This window comes from Caretta caretta, chromosome 7, assembly GCF_965140235.1.
Source record: "Caretta caretta isolate rCarCar2 chromosome 7, rCarCar1.hap1, whole genome shotgun sequence".
Classification (NCBI taxonomy): Eukaryota; Metazoa; Chordata; order Testudines; family Cheloniidae; genus Caretta; species Caretta caretta.
In genome coordinates, this window is record NC_134212.1 from 50369398 (window position 1) to 50387906 (window position 18509).

The window sequence follows — 18509 nt, forward strand, 5'->3', positions numbered from 1 at the left end:
ATCCTCCGCTCAGACTGGACATGCAGCATGCTGCACATGGAATAAGAGTAGCTTTGATAGTCCTGCATTAGTAACTACGTTATGTCCTTTTTCAGACTGAAGGGGGAGAGATATTTAGAGTATATTAGGCGGTAATACCATGGTATCCTAGGCACTGACTCCGTGGGTGTTCCGGGGCTCAAGCACCCACTGAAAAAAAAAAAAATACGGAGTGCTCAGCACCTGCAGGGCCTGATTAATCTTTTGTGGTCCCCGGTGCCTGGACCGAGGCCCGCCTGCTGCTCCACCCAGAGGCCCTGCCCCCGCTTGGCCTCTTTGTTTCTGAGGCCCCACCTGAGCTCCCGCCCCCACTCAGCCTCTTCCCTTTGAGGCCCTGCCCACTGCTTGCATGGAGTGGGTAGGGGTCAGAGAGGAGCGGAGGTGAAAGTAAGCCAGTACGCCCTGGTACGGAGTACCAGTAAGAGCCGGTGCACCGTCCTGGGACCGGCTTTCCCAGACAGCAATTTAAAGCCTTGGGGTAGCAGCAGCAGGGCTCCGGCGGGGATTTAAAGGGTCCCGGAGCTCCAGACACTGCTACTTCCCCAGCTCTTTAAATCCCCACCGGAGTCCTGCTGCCAAAGCCCTAGGGTAGCAGTGGCGGGGCTCGGGAGGGGATTTAAAGGGCCGGGGCGGTAGCAGCTGCCGGAGCCCCAAGCCCTTTAAATCTCCGCCTGAGTCCTGCTGCTGAAGCCCTGGGGTAGAGGCGGCGGCGGGACTCAGGCGGGGATTTAAAGGGCCCCGGAGCTCTAGACGCCGCTACCGCCCGGCCCTTTAAATCCGCACCTGAGCCCTGCTGCTGAAGCCCTGGGGTAGTGGTGGCGGGGCTCTGGAGGGGATTTAAAGGGTCAGGGTGGTAGCGGCGGCTGGAGCCCCGGGGCCCTTTAAATTCCCAACAGAGCCCGGCCGCCGCTATCCCAGGGCTCGGGCAACAGGGCTCAGGCGGGGATTTAAAGGGCTCGGGGCTCCGGCAGCCGCTACCACAGCGGAGCCCCAGGCCCTTTAAAGCTCTGCCAGAGTCCAGAGCCCCGGGGTAGCGGTGGCAGCCGGGAGCCTCAGAGCTCCTCAGTGATTTAAAGGGCCCAGGGCTCCGCTGCGGTAGTGGCAGCTGGAGCCCTGGGCCCTTTAAATCACCCCCGAGCCCTGGGGCTCCCAGCTGCCTCTGCAGCTGGTAGGTCAGGGGTGATTTAAAGTTTCCGGGGATTTAAGGCCCTGCCTCTTCCGGTTAAGGCCATGTCCCTTCTGGTTGAGGCCACGCCCCCTGCTCAGGACTCCGGCGTACCGGTAAGTCTTCTAACTTACTTTCACCCTTGGAGAGGAGCAAGCACCCACTGACAAAAACAAAACTCCGCACCTGTGCGCAGTATCCCTTTAAATAGCTAGCAAGCCCTGTAGTGGGCCTTGCTGTCTTCTGTGTTTGAGCCTGCGTGCCCCCTGCCAGAGCTGTAGTGTGAATGTGTGGCTAGGCCTGGCATATTGTGTGTGGTTGATAACTATGGTTATTTGGACCCCACCGTGCCCGTGCGGTTCCTGCATGTTACAGTCGTTGTGTGACACGTAAAAGACGCAACACTCTCCTCTTTTTATGTGTGCCCACCTCCCAGTTGGTATGATCCAGGGCATGGGGCGGGAGCAGGAACACCGTAGCAATGGAGACCGCCCCATGGGCAAAGGGGTGATAGCGTGGACCTGGCTACAGGGCTGGGAGCAGGAGCAGGGGATAATGAAGTTGGTGCCAGTGCAGGGGGTGACTGGGTGACGGTGCCAATGCAGGGGCGAGATTGGTAACAATATGGCAGTGATGCTCATGGTAGTGGTGTGGTTGCTGCTGGGGCCGACTGACACCAGGGATGGCTGCTGGTGGAAGCTGGGCAGAATATCCCAGGAGTCTCTCTAAGGACCCCTGATCCAGTTTGTGACACCCCTGTGGGAGTCACCAGGCTTTGAGATCCCTCAGCTGGTTGCTCTCAGCTGGCTGGTGTATGTGACTGTATCACAGCGAGATGGTTCCCAAATGACATCCATGGCCACTGTGGAAAGTATTGTCCGTTGTCCTGTGTCTTTGGTGACCTGTGTCAGGGGAGACTGCTTCTGCTGTGTCAGGGGAGACTGGAGATTTTTCAGGCCTGCACGGCTCTCCCACGATGTCCACTAGCCCCTCCCAGCAGGAGCTCTTGGGAATGTGTTCGCATGAGGATCCGGAACACTGTCAGTGAACGCCCTTGGCACATGCCTCTCCAGAAGGCGGAGGAAGCTGAGCAGCGGCCCACTGGAGCCATCCTTTCACTGGCAGGAACATAAACACCCTACCCTGGAGCACCTGCCTGGCTCAAGGAGTGATGGTGCGATTGGCAATGGTTTTGCACAGCCTGTGTTGGTGACCCCATGGCAACAGCGCTATCCAATCACAGGAAGCAGCGCCATGGGAACAGAAACAGAGACTGCAACAGAATGGAGAGACAGCGTCAGCTGAGGCGCCCTGTGGTGAGCAACAGCGATGATCACAGGGCTACGTGCAACCACCAGGCTCATCACAACCGCAGTGCCTGCGGCCATGGTTTCATTCCACACAAGAGCTTGGCCTGTCTATTGTATTCAGCTTCTGATATCTCTAAATCAGGTAACGGCATCTTTAATGTACAGTGCCACCTCCTCACCTCTTTTACCCATGCTATCCTTCCAGAACAGGTTATAACCAGGGATTTGAACATGCCACTCATTCTGCCCAGTTTCAGCAATGCCAATTGTATCAAATTTCTTCTTATCAATGAGAATTTCCAGTTTTTCTTGCTTGTTACTCAGACTGCCGGCTTTGGTACAGAAGCAATGGAAAAATTTCTTCTCTGTACATTCTTCGTCCCATTGGTTCAGTTTGTTTTGTGATACACTGAGTTTGAGCAGGTACTGTATTTGCCCCCGAAGCACTATCCCTTGGCATTGCTAGTGTAACGTTCTCCTGGGTACTCCAGCTAGCCTCCAGCTGAGAAGATTAGCATCTCTCCCACTTATGAGATGCAGGCTGTCCAATTTGGGCCACATTCCATGGAGAGAGGGTGCTATGCAATGTTCCACAAAACCAAACCCTTCTGCTTCACACCAGTCATGCAGCCAGTGGTTCACCTCCAGTATTTTCTGCCTTCTCTTGCTCATGGGACCAGAAGAACTTCTGAGATCACTGGAACTTTTCTCTTCATCAGCTCCTTTCCAAGGTCCCTGACATCTTCTGTGGCCTGTGTAGTTCCATGTGATGCTGTGTTATTAGTCAAATAACCGACCCAATCTTGCAGTCACATCTTGTATTTTCATTCTCGGGGCACACTGCACTGTTATCTGTGTGTCCTTTGCTGAATTCTCTGCCCACTGTCTTACTAGGGAGTCACCAATGATAATTACTTACCTTCTTAGCACAGAGTCCACAGCTAAGCCCTCTGAAACTCTTCTCTTTGCCACATGGTACATCCCTCCAGGATGGGCTTAAGCCATTCTAGCACTCCTGCTACCTCCTTTAGGGAGGTCAGCATTCTCTCCTGGTTGGCAGTGTTCAGTGCTGCAGAGAGGTCCCATAGGATGAGAATGGATGTGTGCCCTCCATTTGTAGACACCAGGAGTCATTCTTCTGTCCCATCTTCTGGCCTGGATCCTGACTGTGCTGGGTTTAGGATATTAGCTTAAATTTGGTGAGTCTGTAGTTGGCCGTTGTCTGCTTCTCTGTGAGCTTGCTTAGGAACAGATGGTTTGATACCACGCGGCAGTGGGCTAGAACCAAAGCATTCCGAGTGGGTTTCTTCAGTGTTGGTAGCACTATTGCAGCTCAGAAGGAGGGAGGGAAGATTCCTCCTCTGATGGAGGTGTTGGCTAGTCCTGGCAGGAGCAGCACCCATTGCTCCAGGCTGTCTGCCACCAGCCAGAAAAGAGGTGAGTCAGAGTCTTGGGTCCAGACTCCTTTACGGTGTCCAGTACTTTGTGAGGAGCAACTGCACTGAGCTCCAGGAATGCAGGTGGGTTCTTCTTTGGCTGGTACAGACAGCGCGGATCTAGGGTGTGTGAGAAACCTCCCTGAATGCACACTATCTTTTCAGCACCATAGGATGATAATTCTTCCCAGCACTTGGGGCTTGGCTCAGATGCAGGGTGTGGCCTCAGGACTGATGAAGCGATCTACCACCTAGGTAACTCCTTGGGACAGGATCTAGCTGGTCATTTCAGTGCAGGCTGATAGGAAGGTTCTCCTAGTGATTAATAAAGCCTTAGCATAGGCATGGAGGAATTCATTCTGTTTCATCCTGCCTGTATCAGCCTTTGTTTTCTGCTATCTGCGCTCAAGTTTCTGACTCTCTCTCACTCTCTCTCTCTCTTTATCCAGTTCAGGGTGTCAAAACCACAGAGACCTGTGTGGGTGATGGGGAGCAAGGGCCCACTTGGGGCCAATGGCCAAGGCAAGTGTAGAATGACGATGAGTCACTAGGTCCTGGACTCCTTGTCCTGTGGAGTCCTGCTGAACTTGGCAAAGTCCATGAGTCTTTCTGATGCTGGGTCCTGGAAGAGCGCTGTTCACTGCCTTAATGAGCTGATGGTCTGCCCAAGGCAGTGGCTGGGTTTTCATGTCTAATATTGATATCTAGACCAAAGAGCAGGTCCAGGCTGTGCCCAGCTGGGTGAGTTCACCAGAGATGAGGACAGGAGTTTGCGGGGGGGTTGTCTTTGCAGCCTTTTCTACATGAATGTTGAAATATCCCAAGATAACCATCGTTGTCAGTGAGTTCCTTCGTGAACCCTTTCATCTTTGGTCTGTAAATGAGCATAACATCTGTGTTAGCTTTGGCTCTTGCTTCTATTGTTAGATTAATGAATTTGAATGACCTTGTCTTATCTGAGGCACCCTTTCTTGGATTTGATGTTTGCAGAGGAGATGAATGCAGTGCTGTTTGCCTTCTTGTCCTGTCTGGGTCTGTGATGTACCGAGTATCCTGGGGGTGTGCAGGTGACATACCCTGAGTGTCTGTATGTAACTGCAGCCCACCAGCCACACTTGGGTTATACTCCAGCTCTTACCATCCTGGGTTATACTGCAGAGTGACTCCAACATACCCCCAGCGCCAGGTTTCCCCCAGAAATGTATGTCCTGTACTGCCCCACCCTCTCCTGGACAGTACAAATATTTTAAGTTTATTATTCCTTTAAGGGATTAATATGCCATCTTATTATCTCAAATAGTTATTCAGACACCCTGATTTAAACACACTGGATTAGATAAAACAGTAAAACAAGGTTATTAACTACAAAGAGAGAGAGATTTTAAGCAAGTACAAGTAATGAATCATAAAAGTCAGAAATGGTTACAAGAAAAATAAAGATAAGACATTTACTAATGCCTAATTTAACAAACTACCATAGATTCAAGCAAAGTTTCTTACCACATGCTCTAGAAGTCTTACTGACCAAACTCTCAGGTCAGGACCCCTCCCCAGAGTCCAAAGCCTGCTTCCTTTGTCTCTTCAGGTGTAGAGAATGTGATGGAAAAGGAGTGTTTGTCCCTCCTTATGGTTTCAGTCCCCTTCTTGAAAAACATTTCCAGCTGAAAATCAGGAGCCAAAGACTTGATGTGGAAGGATTTTCCCTGTTGGTTTTTGTACCTGTTTGAACTTCTTTGTCTTACCTTCCTGCTTGATAACTCTGTTTACTGGTTCAATGCAAATTAAGCAGAGCACACATTCCTTTCTTTAGTTCAGGCCTGTTTGCTGACTTCTCTTGGGGCAGGGCTGTAGGGATTGGAACCTGTGTTAACAAAACCCAGAGGTGAAAGTAAGCCAGTATGGTGTGGTATGGCGTACCGGCAAGAGCCAGTATGCCATGCCGGACCAGACCGGCTTCCCCAGGCTGGCACTTTAAAGGGTCCGGGGCTCCCCAGGGGCTCTGGCAGCAGGGGCTCAGTCGGCACTTTAAAGGGCCTGGGTCCCCCAGCCACAGCCAGAGCCCTGGGGCCTTTAAATCTTGATTTAAAGGGCCAGGGTATTAAAGGCTCTGCCTCTTCCGGTTGAGGCCACGCCTCTTCTGGTCAAGGCCACGCCCCCTGCTCAGGACTCCAGAGTACCAGTAAGTCCTTTAAGTTACTTTCACCCCTGACAAAACCATACAGTAGAATGTTATAACTTCACATACAATGTTGCCACACATATTTTACCAGGACAGTACTGCCCAGCAAATTATGAGTTTTCAAATGATACCTTAAAAGGCTTCCTTTGTAAAAAGATTAAAGGGTGTGAATGCAAGGGTGTGATCTATCCTGAGGGGTTAGGTGGGCTAGGACCAGCAGCATATTATTGCCTAGGCCGACAAAGCCTAGGCCCAGAGTGGCAAATTTGCAGGGACGGGAAATTTATAATAGCAGCATTTTTGTAATCGCAGCCTCAGTGACGCTGCGATTCTACCAATCATAGCGCGTATTGATACCACCCATGATGGCGCGACACCATTTAGTAAACATACTTGTGAGAATCCTAAACATTAATAATATGACTGGAAGGAAGAAATTAAGCGATTCTAGTTCCAAAAAAATGCTATACAAAAGAAAGAAAGGGAAAATGAAATGATAGCAAAAATGCACAAAATAGATTCCTTTGTTGTACCAGTTAGTGCTGACAGTGAGACAGAAAAAATAGTTGAAAGTAGTAGTGAAGTAAAAAGTGAAAATATTGGTGTTGATATAGAGAATATTGATGTGATTAAAGTACATATTGAAACTAATGAAGAAATTCTGGCTGCGGTTAGTGTTGAAGAAAATGCTCCAAACTCGAGCATATCAGAGACGACCGGGAATCATGTTGATCTGGATATCTTTGACAATACTGCAGAGATTTACGAATCACATCAATCAGAAATTCAATCTGACATTGAAATATCTACCCTAGGTGACGACCTGGCCCAATGGACATTGAATGATGCTACAATTGAGTATTTATCAACGCATGGTATTAAACAAAATATCGATAGTGATTTTACTAACTCAAAAAGATAATATACTGATAAAATGCATGTTCTAACAAATAATGTGTTTGAACAACATCTTTTAAATGGTGAAGTAAAGCCACAGCAATATCTTGTATATTTGGAGAGCAAAGGAGCCGTGCCCCATGTCGATTATTCGGAGGGATCTCTAGTCTGGCGACGAGTGGATACCATGACTGGAAAAACATATCAGCTCAACTACGTGAACATGAAAATTCGACTGAACATAAAATGGGTGTAATGACAATGGTGAAGAGAGGCAAGATATCGGGAAGATATTGCCTACGCTGGGCATCACAAAATGGGGAAGAGATGGCCAGCCCTCTGTGGAGATAGAGGTGGTTAGGGACTTTTTAGAAAAGCTGGACGTGCACAAGTCCATGGGGCCGGACGAGTTGCATCCGAGAGTGCTGAAGGAACTGGCGGCTGTGATTGCAGAGCCATTGGCCATTATCTTTGAAAACTCGTGGCGAACCGGGGAAGTCCCGGATGACTGGAAAAAGGCTAATGTAGTGCCAATCTTTAAAAAAGGGAAGAAGGAGGATCCTGGGAACTACAGGCCAGTCAGCCTCACTTCAGTCCCTGGAAAAATCATGGAGCAGGTCCTCAAAGAATCAATCCTGAAGCACTTGCATGAGAGGAAAGTGATCAGGAACAGCCAGCATGGATTCACCAAGGGAAGGTCATGCCTGACTAATCTAATCGCCTTCTATGATGAGATTACTGGTTCTGTGGATGAAGGGAAAGCAGTGGATGTATTGTTTCTTGACTTTAGCAAAGCTTTTGACACTGTCTCCCACAGTATTCTTGTCAGCAAGTTAAGGAAGTATGGGCTGGATGAATGCACTACAAGGTGGGTAGAAAGCTGGCTAGATTGTTGGGCTCAACGGGTAGTGATCAATGGCTCCATGTCTAGTTGGCAGCCGGTATCAAGTGGAGTGCCCCAAGGGTCGGTCCTGGGGCCGGTTTTGTTCAATATCTTCATAAATGATCTGGAGGATGATGTGGATTGCACTCTCAGCAAATTTGCGGATGATACTAAACTGGGAGGAGTGGTAGATACGCTGGAGGGGAGGGATAGGATACAGAAGGACCTAGACAAATTGGAGGATTGGGCCAAAAGAAATCTGATGAGGTTCAATAAGGATAAGTGCAGGGTCCTGCACTTAGGACGGAAGAACCCAATGCACAGCTACAGACTAGGGACCGAATGGCTAGGCAGCAGTTCTGCGGAAAAGGACCTAGGGGTGACAGTGGACGAGAAGCTGGATATGAGTCAGCAGTGTGCCCTTGTTGCCAAGAAGGCCAATGGCATTTTGGGATGTATAAGTAGGGGCATAGCGAGCAGATCGAGGGACGTGATCGTTCCCCTCTATTCGACATTGGTGAGGCCTCATCTGGAGTACTGTGTCCAGTTTTGGGCCCCACACTTCAAGAAGGATGTGGATAAATTGGAGAGAGTCCAGCGAAGGGCAACAAAAATGATTAGGGGTCTGGAACACATGAGTTATGAGGAGAGGCTGAGGGAGCTGGGATTGTTTAGCCTGCAGAAGAGAAGAATGAGGGGGGATTTGATAGCTGTTTTCAACTACCTGAAAGGGGGTTCCAAAGAGGATGGCTCTAGACTGTTCTCAATGGTATCAGATGACAGAACGAGGAGTAATGGTCTCAAGCTGCAGTGGGGGAGGTTTAGATTGGATATTAGGAAAAACTTTTTCACTATGAGGGTGGTGAAACACTGGAATGCGTTACCTAGGGAGGTGGTAGAATCTCCTTCCTTAGAGGTTTTTAAGGTCAGGCTTGACAAAGCCCTGGCTGGGATGATTTAACTGGGAATTGGTCCTGCTTTGAGCAGGGGGTTGGACTAGATGACCTTCTGGGGTCCCTTCCAACCCTTATATTCTATGATTCTATGATTCTAAGAATTTATACGAATTTAAAATTTCAAATGGAAGAAGAAATTATTTATTGGCGAAATGTAATGAAGAGGATTGTAGCAGGGGTAGGGAAACTTTCAAGCAGAGGACTTGCATTTAGCGGTAAGATGGAAAAATTTGGATCACCTTATAACGGCAATTACATGATGGCCCTTGAGCTTGTCAGAGAATTTGATCCATTTTTAGCAAATCACATTGCACGTTACGGAAATGAAGGTCGAGGTAACGTATCTTATTTTTCATCCTATATATATAATGAATTTATAAAAATCGATGGCTTCAAATGTGATCTCAAATATTATTAAAGAAGTAAAAGAAGCCAAATATTTCTTGATAAGCATTGACTCAGCTCCCGACATATCTCATGTTGATCAATTGGCTTTTATACTGAGATATGTAAACGATGATGAAATACCAGTAGAGAGGTTTCTTTGTTTTTTACCAAATACTGGCCACAAATCAGAACAGTTAGCTGATGCTGTACTTTCAACTGTGAATTGTTATGGATTAGATATCGCAACTGCCGTGGCCAGTCGTATGACAATGCCACTAATATGTCTGGTGTATATAGCGGGTTGCAAGCAAGAATAAAGACTATAAATCCTTATGCTGTGTGTGTGCCTTGCTCTGTGTATTCTTTAAATCTGGTTGGAGTATGTGCAGCAGAAAGTTGTCAAGAAGCATGTTCATTTTTCTCAACTGTCCAACATCTTTATTCATTTTTTTCTGCCTCTAATCACCGGTGGGAGATTTTACTATCTAATTTGAAGCCAGGCAGTAAAGTAATAAAAAGACTTCCTGAGACTCGATGGTCATCTCGAGTGGAAGCTTGTCATAATTTGAGTGAAAACTGGAATGCTATTAATTAAAGCCTTAAATACAATAAAGGAAGATGCTACCTGTTACATGTAATGAAGCTGCAGGCCTTCAGTGAAAACTCAATCGACTTGAGGCAGCTTTTATGGCTATATTTTGGAGCTCACTCTTGGATCAATTTCATATAACTAGCCAAAAACTGCAAAATGTTAATATTGATATACAGACAGTTGTAGAACTCTACAACTCACAAATAGGATACATTAACTCTATATGGGACTTGTTTGATATGTATGAAGAGAAAGCCAAAGAAAAATCTGAAACTGAAGACTACAAATTTGACACAAGGCGAAAAAGAAAGCGTAAACTTCAATCTGATGAGACCCGCGAAGGTGAAGTGGAAATGTATGGTAGAGATAAATTTAAAGTAGATACCTTTTTAACAATACTAGACCTTGTATGCGCTGAATTAAAACACAGAAGTAATGCATATCAAGAAATTTATGGCAGATTTCAGTTTCTCTCTAATGTTACCAATACTTCAACAACAGATATAACAGGAGAGTGTGTGGCGGGGGGGAAGAAAACCTGGATTTGTGCTGGAAATGGCCCACCTTGATTATCATACACATCGTAAGGAGAGTGATCACTTTACATAAGCTATTACCAGCAGGAGAGCGGGGTGGGGGGAGAGAAAACCTTTTGTAGTGATAAACACCCATTTTTTCATGATTTGTGTGTATAAAAACAAACATCTTCTGTATTTTCCATAGTATGCATCTGATGAAGTGAGCTGTAGCTCACGAAAGCTTATGCTCAAATAAATTGGTTAGTCTCTAAGGTGCCACAAGTACTCCTTTTCTTTTAACAGATATAACCGTTCACGCTAAAAAATTAAAGCTATGCTACCAAGGAGATTTAGAAGAATCATTTGTGAATGAATGTCTACATTTTCGATCGTATTTGGAAGGTGTCAAAATTCCTGAAAATGAAAAGAAGTCAATTTTAAGATATTGCAGCCTTCTTTGAAATCGAAACATTCATTCAGTATATCCAAATATTGATATTGCCTTCCGAATGTTCATTTGCACACCTGCTACAAACTGTTCAGCGGAACGATCATTTTCGGCATTAAAAAGGGTGAAAAACTATTTGAGGGCTAATCTCAGTGAAGAAAAATTAAACTCCCTTTCTCTCCTGACAATTGAAAAGGATCTACCAACTTCTCTGGATTACACAGAATTAATTAATACGTTTGTCGCTCAAAGGTATAGGTGTAAACAAATGTAACTACTTACTATTCACATACTTATATTTCTTTTATTGTATCTACACAAAAAAAATATTTGATATACACCGGACCCCTGCTTGAACGCAGGGTTTTGGATCCATGCGCGGTCACGTGCTATAAGTGATATTGCGCTATACAGACGCACGTTCAAGCGGGGGTCCGCTGTACTTGTAATTTTATTTATAATAAAACTTGTAAATGTTCAATTATTTTAATGATATTTAGATTCATTTTAGTTCAAATGAATTTGTAAAAAAACTAAAACAAGTTCATAAGGGGCCGGGCGCAGCAATTATTTCAGGGCCTAGGGGCAGCAAAATCATTAATCCGCACGTAACATTAATCCCCCGCTAGCACGGGGCTCCTGGCATCATCCAGCCTTGGAGATGCAGGCTAGATCAGGGGATTCATCACTGGCAAGGTCATGGGTGTTGGAGATGGAGCTTGCATTGATTGGTGTCAATATTAGTTCATGTAGCTCTGTGCTGCCGGCTTTGGGCCCATGCCTAGCTAATGTTCCCAGGCAGTGGACAGGTGCTAGATGGCTGGAATCTGATTTCTTAGATCTGCTCTCTTTTGGTGCTAAGGCCTGGTTGAGTCCTAGGAGTGGGTAGAGCTGGAGCAGTCAGTCCTGGGAGTAGTGGTGGGTGTGCTGCAAGCATGATACTAGGCAGAGTCCATTCCAAGCAGAGGAGGGAGTTCATGGCATTAGACACCCATTTCCTTGCTGCACTTAGCTGGCTTTCCAGGGGTGCAAGGGAGACAGCACTTCCAATGTAGCATGTGAGTTTCAGCTGTAAAAAAAGCCCTCCTGGCCAGAAGGTGATGGCAAAGCCTGGAGAAGCAGGACTGAGGCCCAGAGTTCCTTCCATATAAGAGAGGCAGTGTCCTATGGGAGCCTGAGCCCAGGTCGGGGTTCTGTGCTGGAGGGAGAAGTCACAGCCTCACTTTCACATTGTAGCAATTCTATCTGGTGCTGGAATTTCCTCAAGTGCAGGGAGGTTTCTCCCACTGTGGCGGGGTGAGTGTGCTGCCGAAAGCCACGACAACTGAAGGTGCAACATGGAGGTGGCACCCAAGCAACCTTAACTCTTCCCCCCAAGGAGTTCAGCCTCCCACCTGCCTCGCGTCCTGTAGTGTATGCCCCTCGCAGCATTGGTTGGGTAGCTGGTGTCACACAGACAGTTCTTTGACGCTAGTTCGATGAATTGCCACCACACTGATCTGTGCTCTGACAGCATGATCTGGGCACCAAGGTAGCAGTTAGGGAAGCAGATCCTTGCACCTCCCTCCCAGAAGGTAACACACAGGGCTTCTTGCCAGCACTAGCCCGACATGGGGCAACCTGGGACAGTCCTAACAGGGCCCATGCTGATTCGTTCCCCAGGGAGGAATTCTGTGAAATATTCCGGGCCAAAGAGAAGACGACAGGAAAGCTCTACACGTGCAAGAAGTTCCTGAAGAGAGACGGGCGGAAGGTGCGGAAGGCGGCCAAGAATGAGATCATCATCCTCAAAATGTGAGTCACTGTACCTTCCCATCCTGGGGATTGAGCGTGAAGCTCTCAGCATTAACGGCATGAGTCGCTGCGTATACTACAGGAGTAACTCTGTTAGCTAGCAGCTGTAATAGACTCTTATCCTCTTCTGCGGACCAGCCAATGGAGGGGGACAAATGTACCAGTGGGAGCTACGTCTGCTGAAGCCATGACACAACCTGACCAGGCTCTGCTAACCCGGTCTCCTTCTAATGGGCCCCCTGCTCAGAGCATTCCTGCTGACAACAGGCCTCTTCTACATGTAACTGCACTTGTCCATCTGTGGGCCCCCAACATCGCCTGCTCCAATGCTGGGAGGGCTGGGTAGGGCAGCCCCACGGCTCCTTTTGTTGTGCCTCTGGTCCCTTGGGCCAAGCTGACCTAGCACTACATCTTGCTCACAAGCTGACCTCTGTGCGTGATCAGTGCCAACTTATAGAAGAGCCCTTTCTTCTTGGGACATGCCCACAGTACCCTTTGACAGTCAATGGGTACTCTTTGCCTCCCCCACTGCAGGCAATATAGCAGGGACTGAGAGGGGAGACAGGGTGTGTGTTACAGCGGGGAGATGAGGCTAGACACAGAGGGTAGCCTGAGTTGCCCCTGCCCATGTGGCTATGTGGCCAGGCGAACCCAGTGCTCCCCTCCCTTGGGTGCTGGCAGTTGGCTTCATCCCCATGCCCCCTTCTACTGGACTTGCAGTGCATGTTGCCCAGCCCCAGCTCCCCAGCAGGCATGGCCAGGCCTGGTGCCAGGCTCCAGGTTGGGTTAAGGTGGGCACAGAGGGGAAGGTCTGACCTAGGCCTCCAGCCAGTCCGAGGCAGAGTCCAGCTGGTCCAGCCCCCAGGCCAGCCTGACTCAGAGGTGGGGGCACCAGGGGGTCCTAGCAGAGTTTGGGGCTGCGGTGGGATCCCTGGCCCCCACCCACCAGTCTCCGTCCTGCTGCTGGGTGGGGCCAGTTGGTTTCACCCTCCCTCTCAACCAATCAGGCAGCCTCTGTGCCTCCAGCTCCTCCCCCTCCTCCAATGGGAGACCCTGAGGGACTGGGGGAGGAGCCAGAGGAAAGGGTGCTGAGCAGCTGGCAGAAGAAGCTGGCCACAACTGAGTGAGGAATCTTGCCCAGCCTGTACAGTGCTCGGCGTTCTCCCTGCCCTGTCCACTGTGTTGTACCCAGCTCTCCCGCGGCTTGGCCTCCCCAGTCTTCTCTCCCCTCTGACCTGCATGGCTCCCACAAGAGCCTCCAGTGCCTGCCCTGCCCTAGTGGGAGCAGAGCAGGGGGCAGAGTCTCTGTGTCCTGGCACAGACAGGTACCCCAGTGACGTGGTGCCATGCTGGGCAGAGTCCGCTAACCCCATGTTCTCTTGCTCTGTGCTCCCAGGGTGAAGCACCCTAACATCCTGCAGCTGGTGGACGTGTACGTCACCCGCAAAGAGTACTTCATCTTCCTGGAACTGTAAGTCAGTGCTGCCTGGTACCCGGCAGCTGTGAGATTGGCCCCAGCCGGCTCTGACAGGGCCCCTGCCCCTCCCCAGAGAGACCCTGGCTCTGGGGTCCCAGAGGGAGCTTGCTATGGCTGTAATCCCTCCACTGCTGCTCCCCAGACACGTGTCTGGGGCAGCCACACCAGACGCCCCCTGGGTAATTCCCAGAAGCCCCTTTCTCCTTCTGGGAGGCTCTGTTTCCATGCAGATCTGCCCCACAAAGCTGGCCTGGCTCCCCTCCTGGGACTGCTCTTGCCCCATGGCCAGATGCTGTACTCATTAGCAGGTCAGTCTAGAGGCAGCTGCTGCTTAGAATTACAGCTCAGCTCTGAGCTGAGGACTGGCCATGCGCCACAGCCAGGGCAGCTTATGGCTGGCAGCACAGGGCTTGTTGATTTCCATGTACAGAGGGCTGGAGTTCTCAATTAACACAGGTCTGGGACCCTTCTTTATCACACAAGCCATACAGGAGAAAGAACCATGCTGGGAAGGTCAGGGGATCTGTGGTGACTCTGTGGAGGCTGATTCATGTTCCTCACCAGATTCAGCTGCAGCCTGCTATGGGGAGCTGTCAGGAATGCTCAAGCCCCTGCTGTGAGCATGCTTCTTGGGTAGGCGTGGCTTGGCCAACTTCACTGAAACTCTTGACAGCAGGGGCCTGGGGGGTTCAGCTGAGCACCCAGAAATGCAGAGGCTGCTCCATAGCATTACCTGCAGCTCTAAGATCCAGCACTCTGATGAGATGCACACTGTGTCCTGCCTCTGGCTGGGCTGGACTCCTGGACAGCTCCTCTTCCCTTGCCATGCTTCCTGCTTTTCCTAACCAAGCCAAGGACCCAGCTGCCTCTGCAGCCTGGGGCAGCTGCTGTTGTTGGATGGGGAGGGTTCTGAGACCCTGCAGTATCTGGGGTGCTCATGTGAGTCTTGGAGTGCTCCAGCCATAGCTTGGGGAGTGTTGGGTGCAAGGCCTGCCCCTCAGGGCAAAGGCCTGACCCTGCTGCTCTCTCAGGTGTGGGCTTTGTCCCCCCACTGCAGGGCCACAGGCCGGGAGGTGTTCGACTGGATCCTGGATCAGGGTTATTACTCTGAACGGGACACCAGCAATGTCATCCGACAGGTGCTGGAGGCCGTCGCCTACCTGCATTCACTCAAGATTGTGCACAGGAACCTCAAGGTCAGTCAGCCAGCTCCCCCACTGGCCTGCATGCCCCGGGACAGTCTGTTACCTGCACGCCCCATCTGCCCTTGCAGCCCCCAGCCATCACAAGCAATTGAGCTTTAATGTCGCTCCCCACTCTCATACCTCTCCAGGGGACGGGGCTCTGGGGGGGCACCTCACTGTGCTCCCCAGTAGATGCTGCTCAGCCCCATAGCCTGGCTCCCTGCTGCAGGCTGGTTCGTGGCTCCCTGGCCTGGTGTGCCCAGCAGTGTAGCTTCTCTATATGGCAAATGGCCTCTTCTCTGAGCCATTCTCCCCTGGGGCAGGATGGGGTGCTGGCTGATCCACAGAGCCCTGGGTGAGATGCACCTTGGTGCCCAGGGCATTATCAGGCCCTGGTGGGCATGAGGCACAAACACCCCCACCCCAAACACACACACACACACACACACAGCAGTGTGCCCATCCCTGGGCTGGGTTGTGCTCTCTCCTTCCACTCCTGCCTTTCTTTCGGTATGGGGACCTGCAGCTGGAGAACCTAGTGTATTACAACCGCCTGAAGAACTCCAAGATCGTAATCAGTGACTTCCACCTGGCAAAGCTAGAGAACGGCCTCATCAAGGAGCCCTGTGGCACCCCAGAGTATCTAGGTAAGAAACAGTGAGGTGGGCATCGGGGGGCATTTGGCAAGGGGCAGCAAGGGACAGACTAGGCAAGAGAGGGCACAAAAATGAAATATTTTCTGCTCAAAAACCAAGGGTGTGCCACAGAGTGAGAAGCTGCCCCCAGAGCCTGCACCAGGGGCTCAGTAATCTAGGCTGGTCCTCCCCACGCCACCCCCCATCCCCGGCCCAGGGGCTGCCCCAGAGCCCCTTCCAGCGGCTCAGGAATAGTTAAAGGCTGGCTTGTGCCCTGAAGCATGAGGGCTGAGGTCCCTTCCATCCTTTTGCTTCTCCCACCCAAGGGCAAAAAGAAAAGGAGTACTTGTGGCACCTTAGAGACTAACCAATTTATTTGAGCATGAGCTTTCGTGAGCTACAGCTCACTTCATCAGATGTATACCGTGGAAACTGCAGCAGACTTTATATACACACAGAGAATATGAAACAATACCTCCTCCCACCCCACTGTCCTGCTGGTAATAGCTTATCTAAAGTGATCAACAGGTGGGCCATTTCCAGCACAAATCCAGGTTTTCTCACCCTCCACCCCCCCACACAAATTCACTCTCCTGCTGGTGCTAGCCCATCCAAAGTGACAACTCTTTACATAATCAAGTCGGGCTATTTCCTGCATAGATCCAGGTTTTCTCACATCCCCCCCACCCCCATACACACACAAACTCACTCTCCTGCTGGTAATAGCTCATCTAAACTGACCACTCTCCAAGTTTAAATCCAAGTTAAACCAGAACATCTGGGGGGGGAGGGGGGTAGGAAAAAACAAGAGGAAACAGCCTGTTTCCTCTTGTTTTTTCCTACCCCCCTCCCCCCCCAGATGTTCTGGTTTAACTTGGATTTAAACTTGGAGAGTGGTCAGTTTAGATGAGCTATTACCAGCAGGAGAGTGAGTTTGTGTGTGTATGGGGGTGGGGGGGATGTGAGAAAACCTGGATCTATGCAGGAAATAGCCCGACTTGATTATGTAAAGAGTTGTCACTTTGGATGGGCTAGCACCAGCAGGAGAGTGAATTTGTGTGGGGGGGTGGAGGGTGAGAAAACCTGGATTTGTGCTGGAAATGGCCCACCTGTTGATCACTTTAGATAAGCTATTACCAGCAGGACAGTGGGGTGGGAGGAGGTATTGTTTCATATTCTCTGTGTGTATATAAAGTCTGCTGCAGTTTCCACGGTATACATCTGATGAAGTGAGCTGTAGCTCACGAAAGCTCATGCTCAAATAAATTGGTTAGTCTCTAAGGTGCCACAAGTACTCCTTTTCTTTTTGCGAATACAGACTAACACGGCTGTTCCTCTGAAACCACCCAAGGGCAGAATTTCTGACCTGGAAGAGGTGGCCAAATGGGATCCATGCACATTCTCCTGAGCTCTTCCTCACCTGCCTGCCCCATTCCTTCTCCACAACCCTCCTACCAGCATGCTCAGCCCAGGATTGCTCCAGCCAGGCCTCCTTTCACATGCCATCCTGTACCCTCTGCAGCTGTTCCAGCCCCTTTGCCCTCCTCCAGGGGAGAAGTCACATGCACACAGGGTCCTCCTGGGCATGGCACTGGCAGGGGCTTTCTCCCTGCAAAGATCTGAGCTCCCTGTCGTCGAGGGAAGAGGTTTCCACAGTCTGCAGAGAGCATGGGCACAGTAACCTGGGAGCACTGATGTCCGCTCAGAAAGCGGGTGGCTGCCCACAAAGAAGAGCAAGGCCAGAGCCCTCCAGGAGCTAAGAGCACTGGGGGTGATCAGGTGAATTCACTCAGGTTGTAACACCTCCAGAGAGCTTCCCCCACCGGGATAGAGGCTCACACCGGATTCTCCAGGGACCAAGAGACACAGGAGGATTTTTGGTTAAATAGCCTGAGTTACACTGGACCCAGAGCCTTCCTCCTGATGCCACTAACAGGCAGGACCGCTGGTCTATGGCAGACTCTGATCCTTAGCTAGGGCTGGAAGGACTTTGGCTCACTGAGGCCCCACACCACTGTGGGCGTGTTCTGAGCAAAGGGTGTTATGAGCTGGGAAGCACAAGAAAATCCCATGATGGCGTTCGAAGGGCCGCTCACCTGCCCGAGCCCATGCTGGAGCTGGGGGACCGCTGGTAAGCTTAGTAGCTTGTGTGTAGGTTCTTTTCCTCTCTGTGGTGCTTTTCCCTCAAGAATCAATGGGTTTGCTTCACAAGGGCCAGGAGGTAACATCACCATGGCAGTTATACTGTGTACCAGCTTGAGGAGAGGAGTGAGGCAGGCCTGCTGAGGCAGCCGGTCTTTTGCTGGGGAGGTCACAATGTAGGCAGAAAGTCAAACAGCTTGGAAATGCCCCGGTGAGAAGGGAGAAACATGGGTCACCAAGAGAGGTGATGGCAGGGGAATCGGGAGCTGAGGCTGGGTGTCCATGCTAGCCCACAGAGGGGGAGTCCAGGCACAGCCTCGCAGCCAGAGAGAATCTTCCAGGGCCAGAAGGCTCGCTGCCAGCTGCAGTGCAGACATGCACAAGGTGAGGCCCAAAATGGCAGGCGGAAGGGAGTAGGTAAATGAGAAGTAGCCCTAGCTAGCCAGATTCTGACTGGCCCTTGCACC

The 18509-nt window shown here is 50.2% G+C and overlaps 1 protein-coding gene across 2 annotated transcripts in view; it reads left to right on the plus strand.

The window, feature by feature from the left end:
• The window catches only part of CAMKV (CaM kinase like vesicle associated), a 53455-nt gene that overhangs the window by 27573 nt on the left and 7373 nt on the right, over positions 1-18509 (plus strand). For both annotated transcript variants that reach the window (XM_048856573.2, XM_048856574.2), the window contains exons 3-6: positions 12473-12604; positions 14001-14075; positions 15139-15277; positions 15792-15912. In XM_048856573.2, the coding sequence (XP_048712530.1) occupies positions 12473-12604; positions 14001-14075; positions 15139-15277; positions 15792-15912 (467 nt within the window). The remainder of the gene's footprint in view (positions 1-12472; positions 12605-14000; positions 14076-15138; positions 15278-15791; positions 15913-18509) is intronic.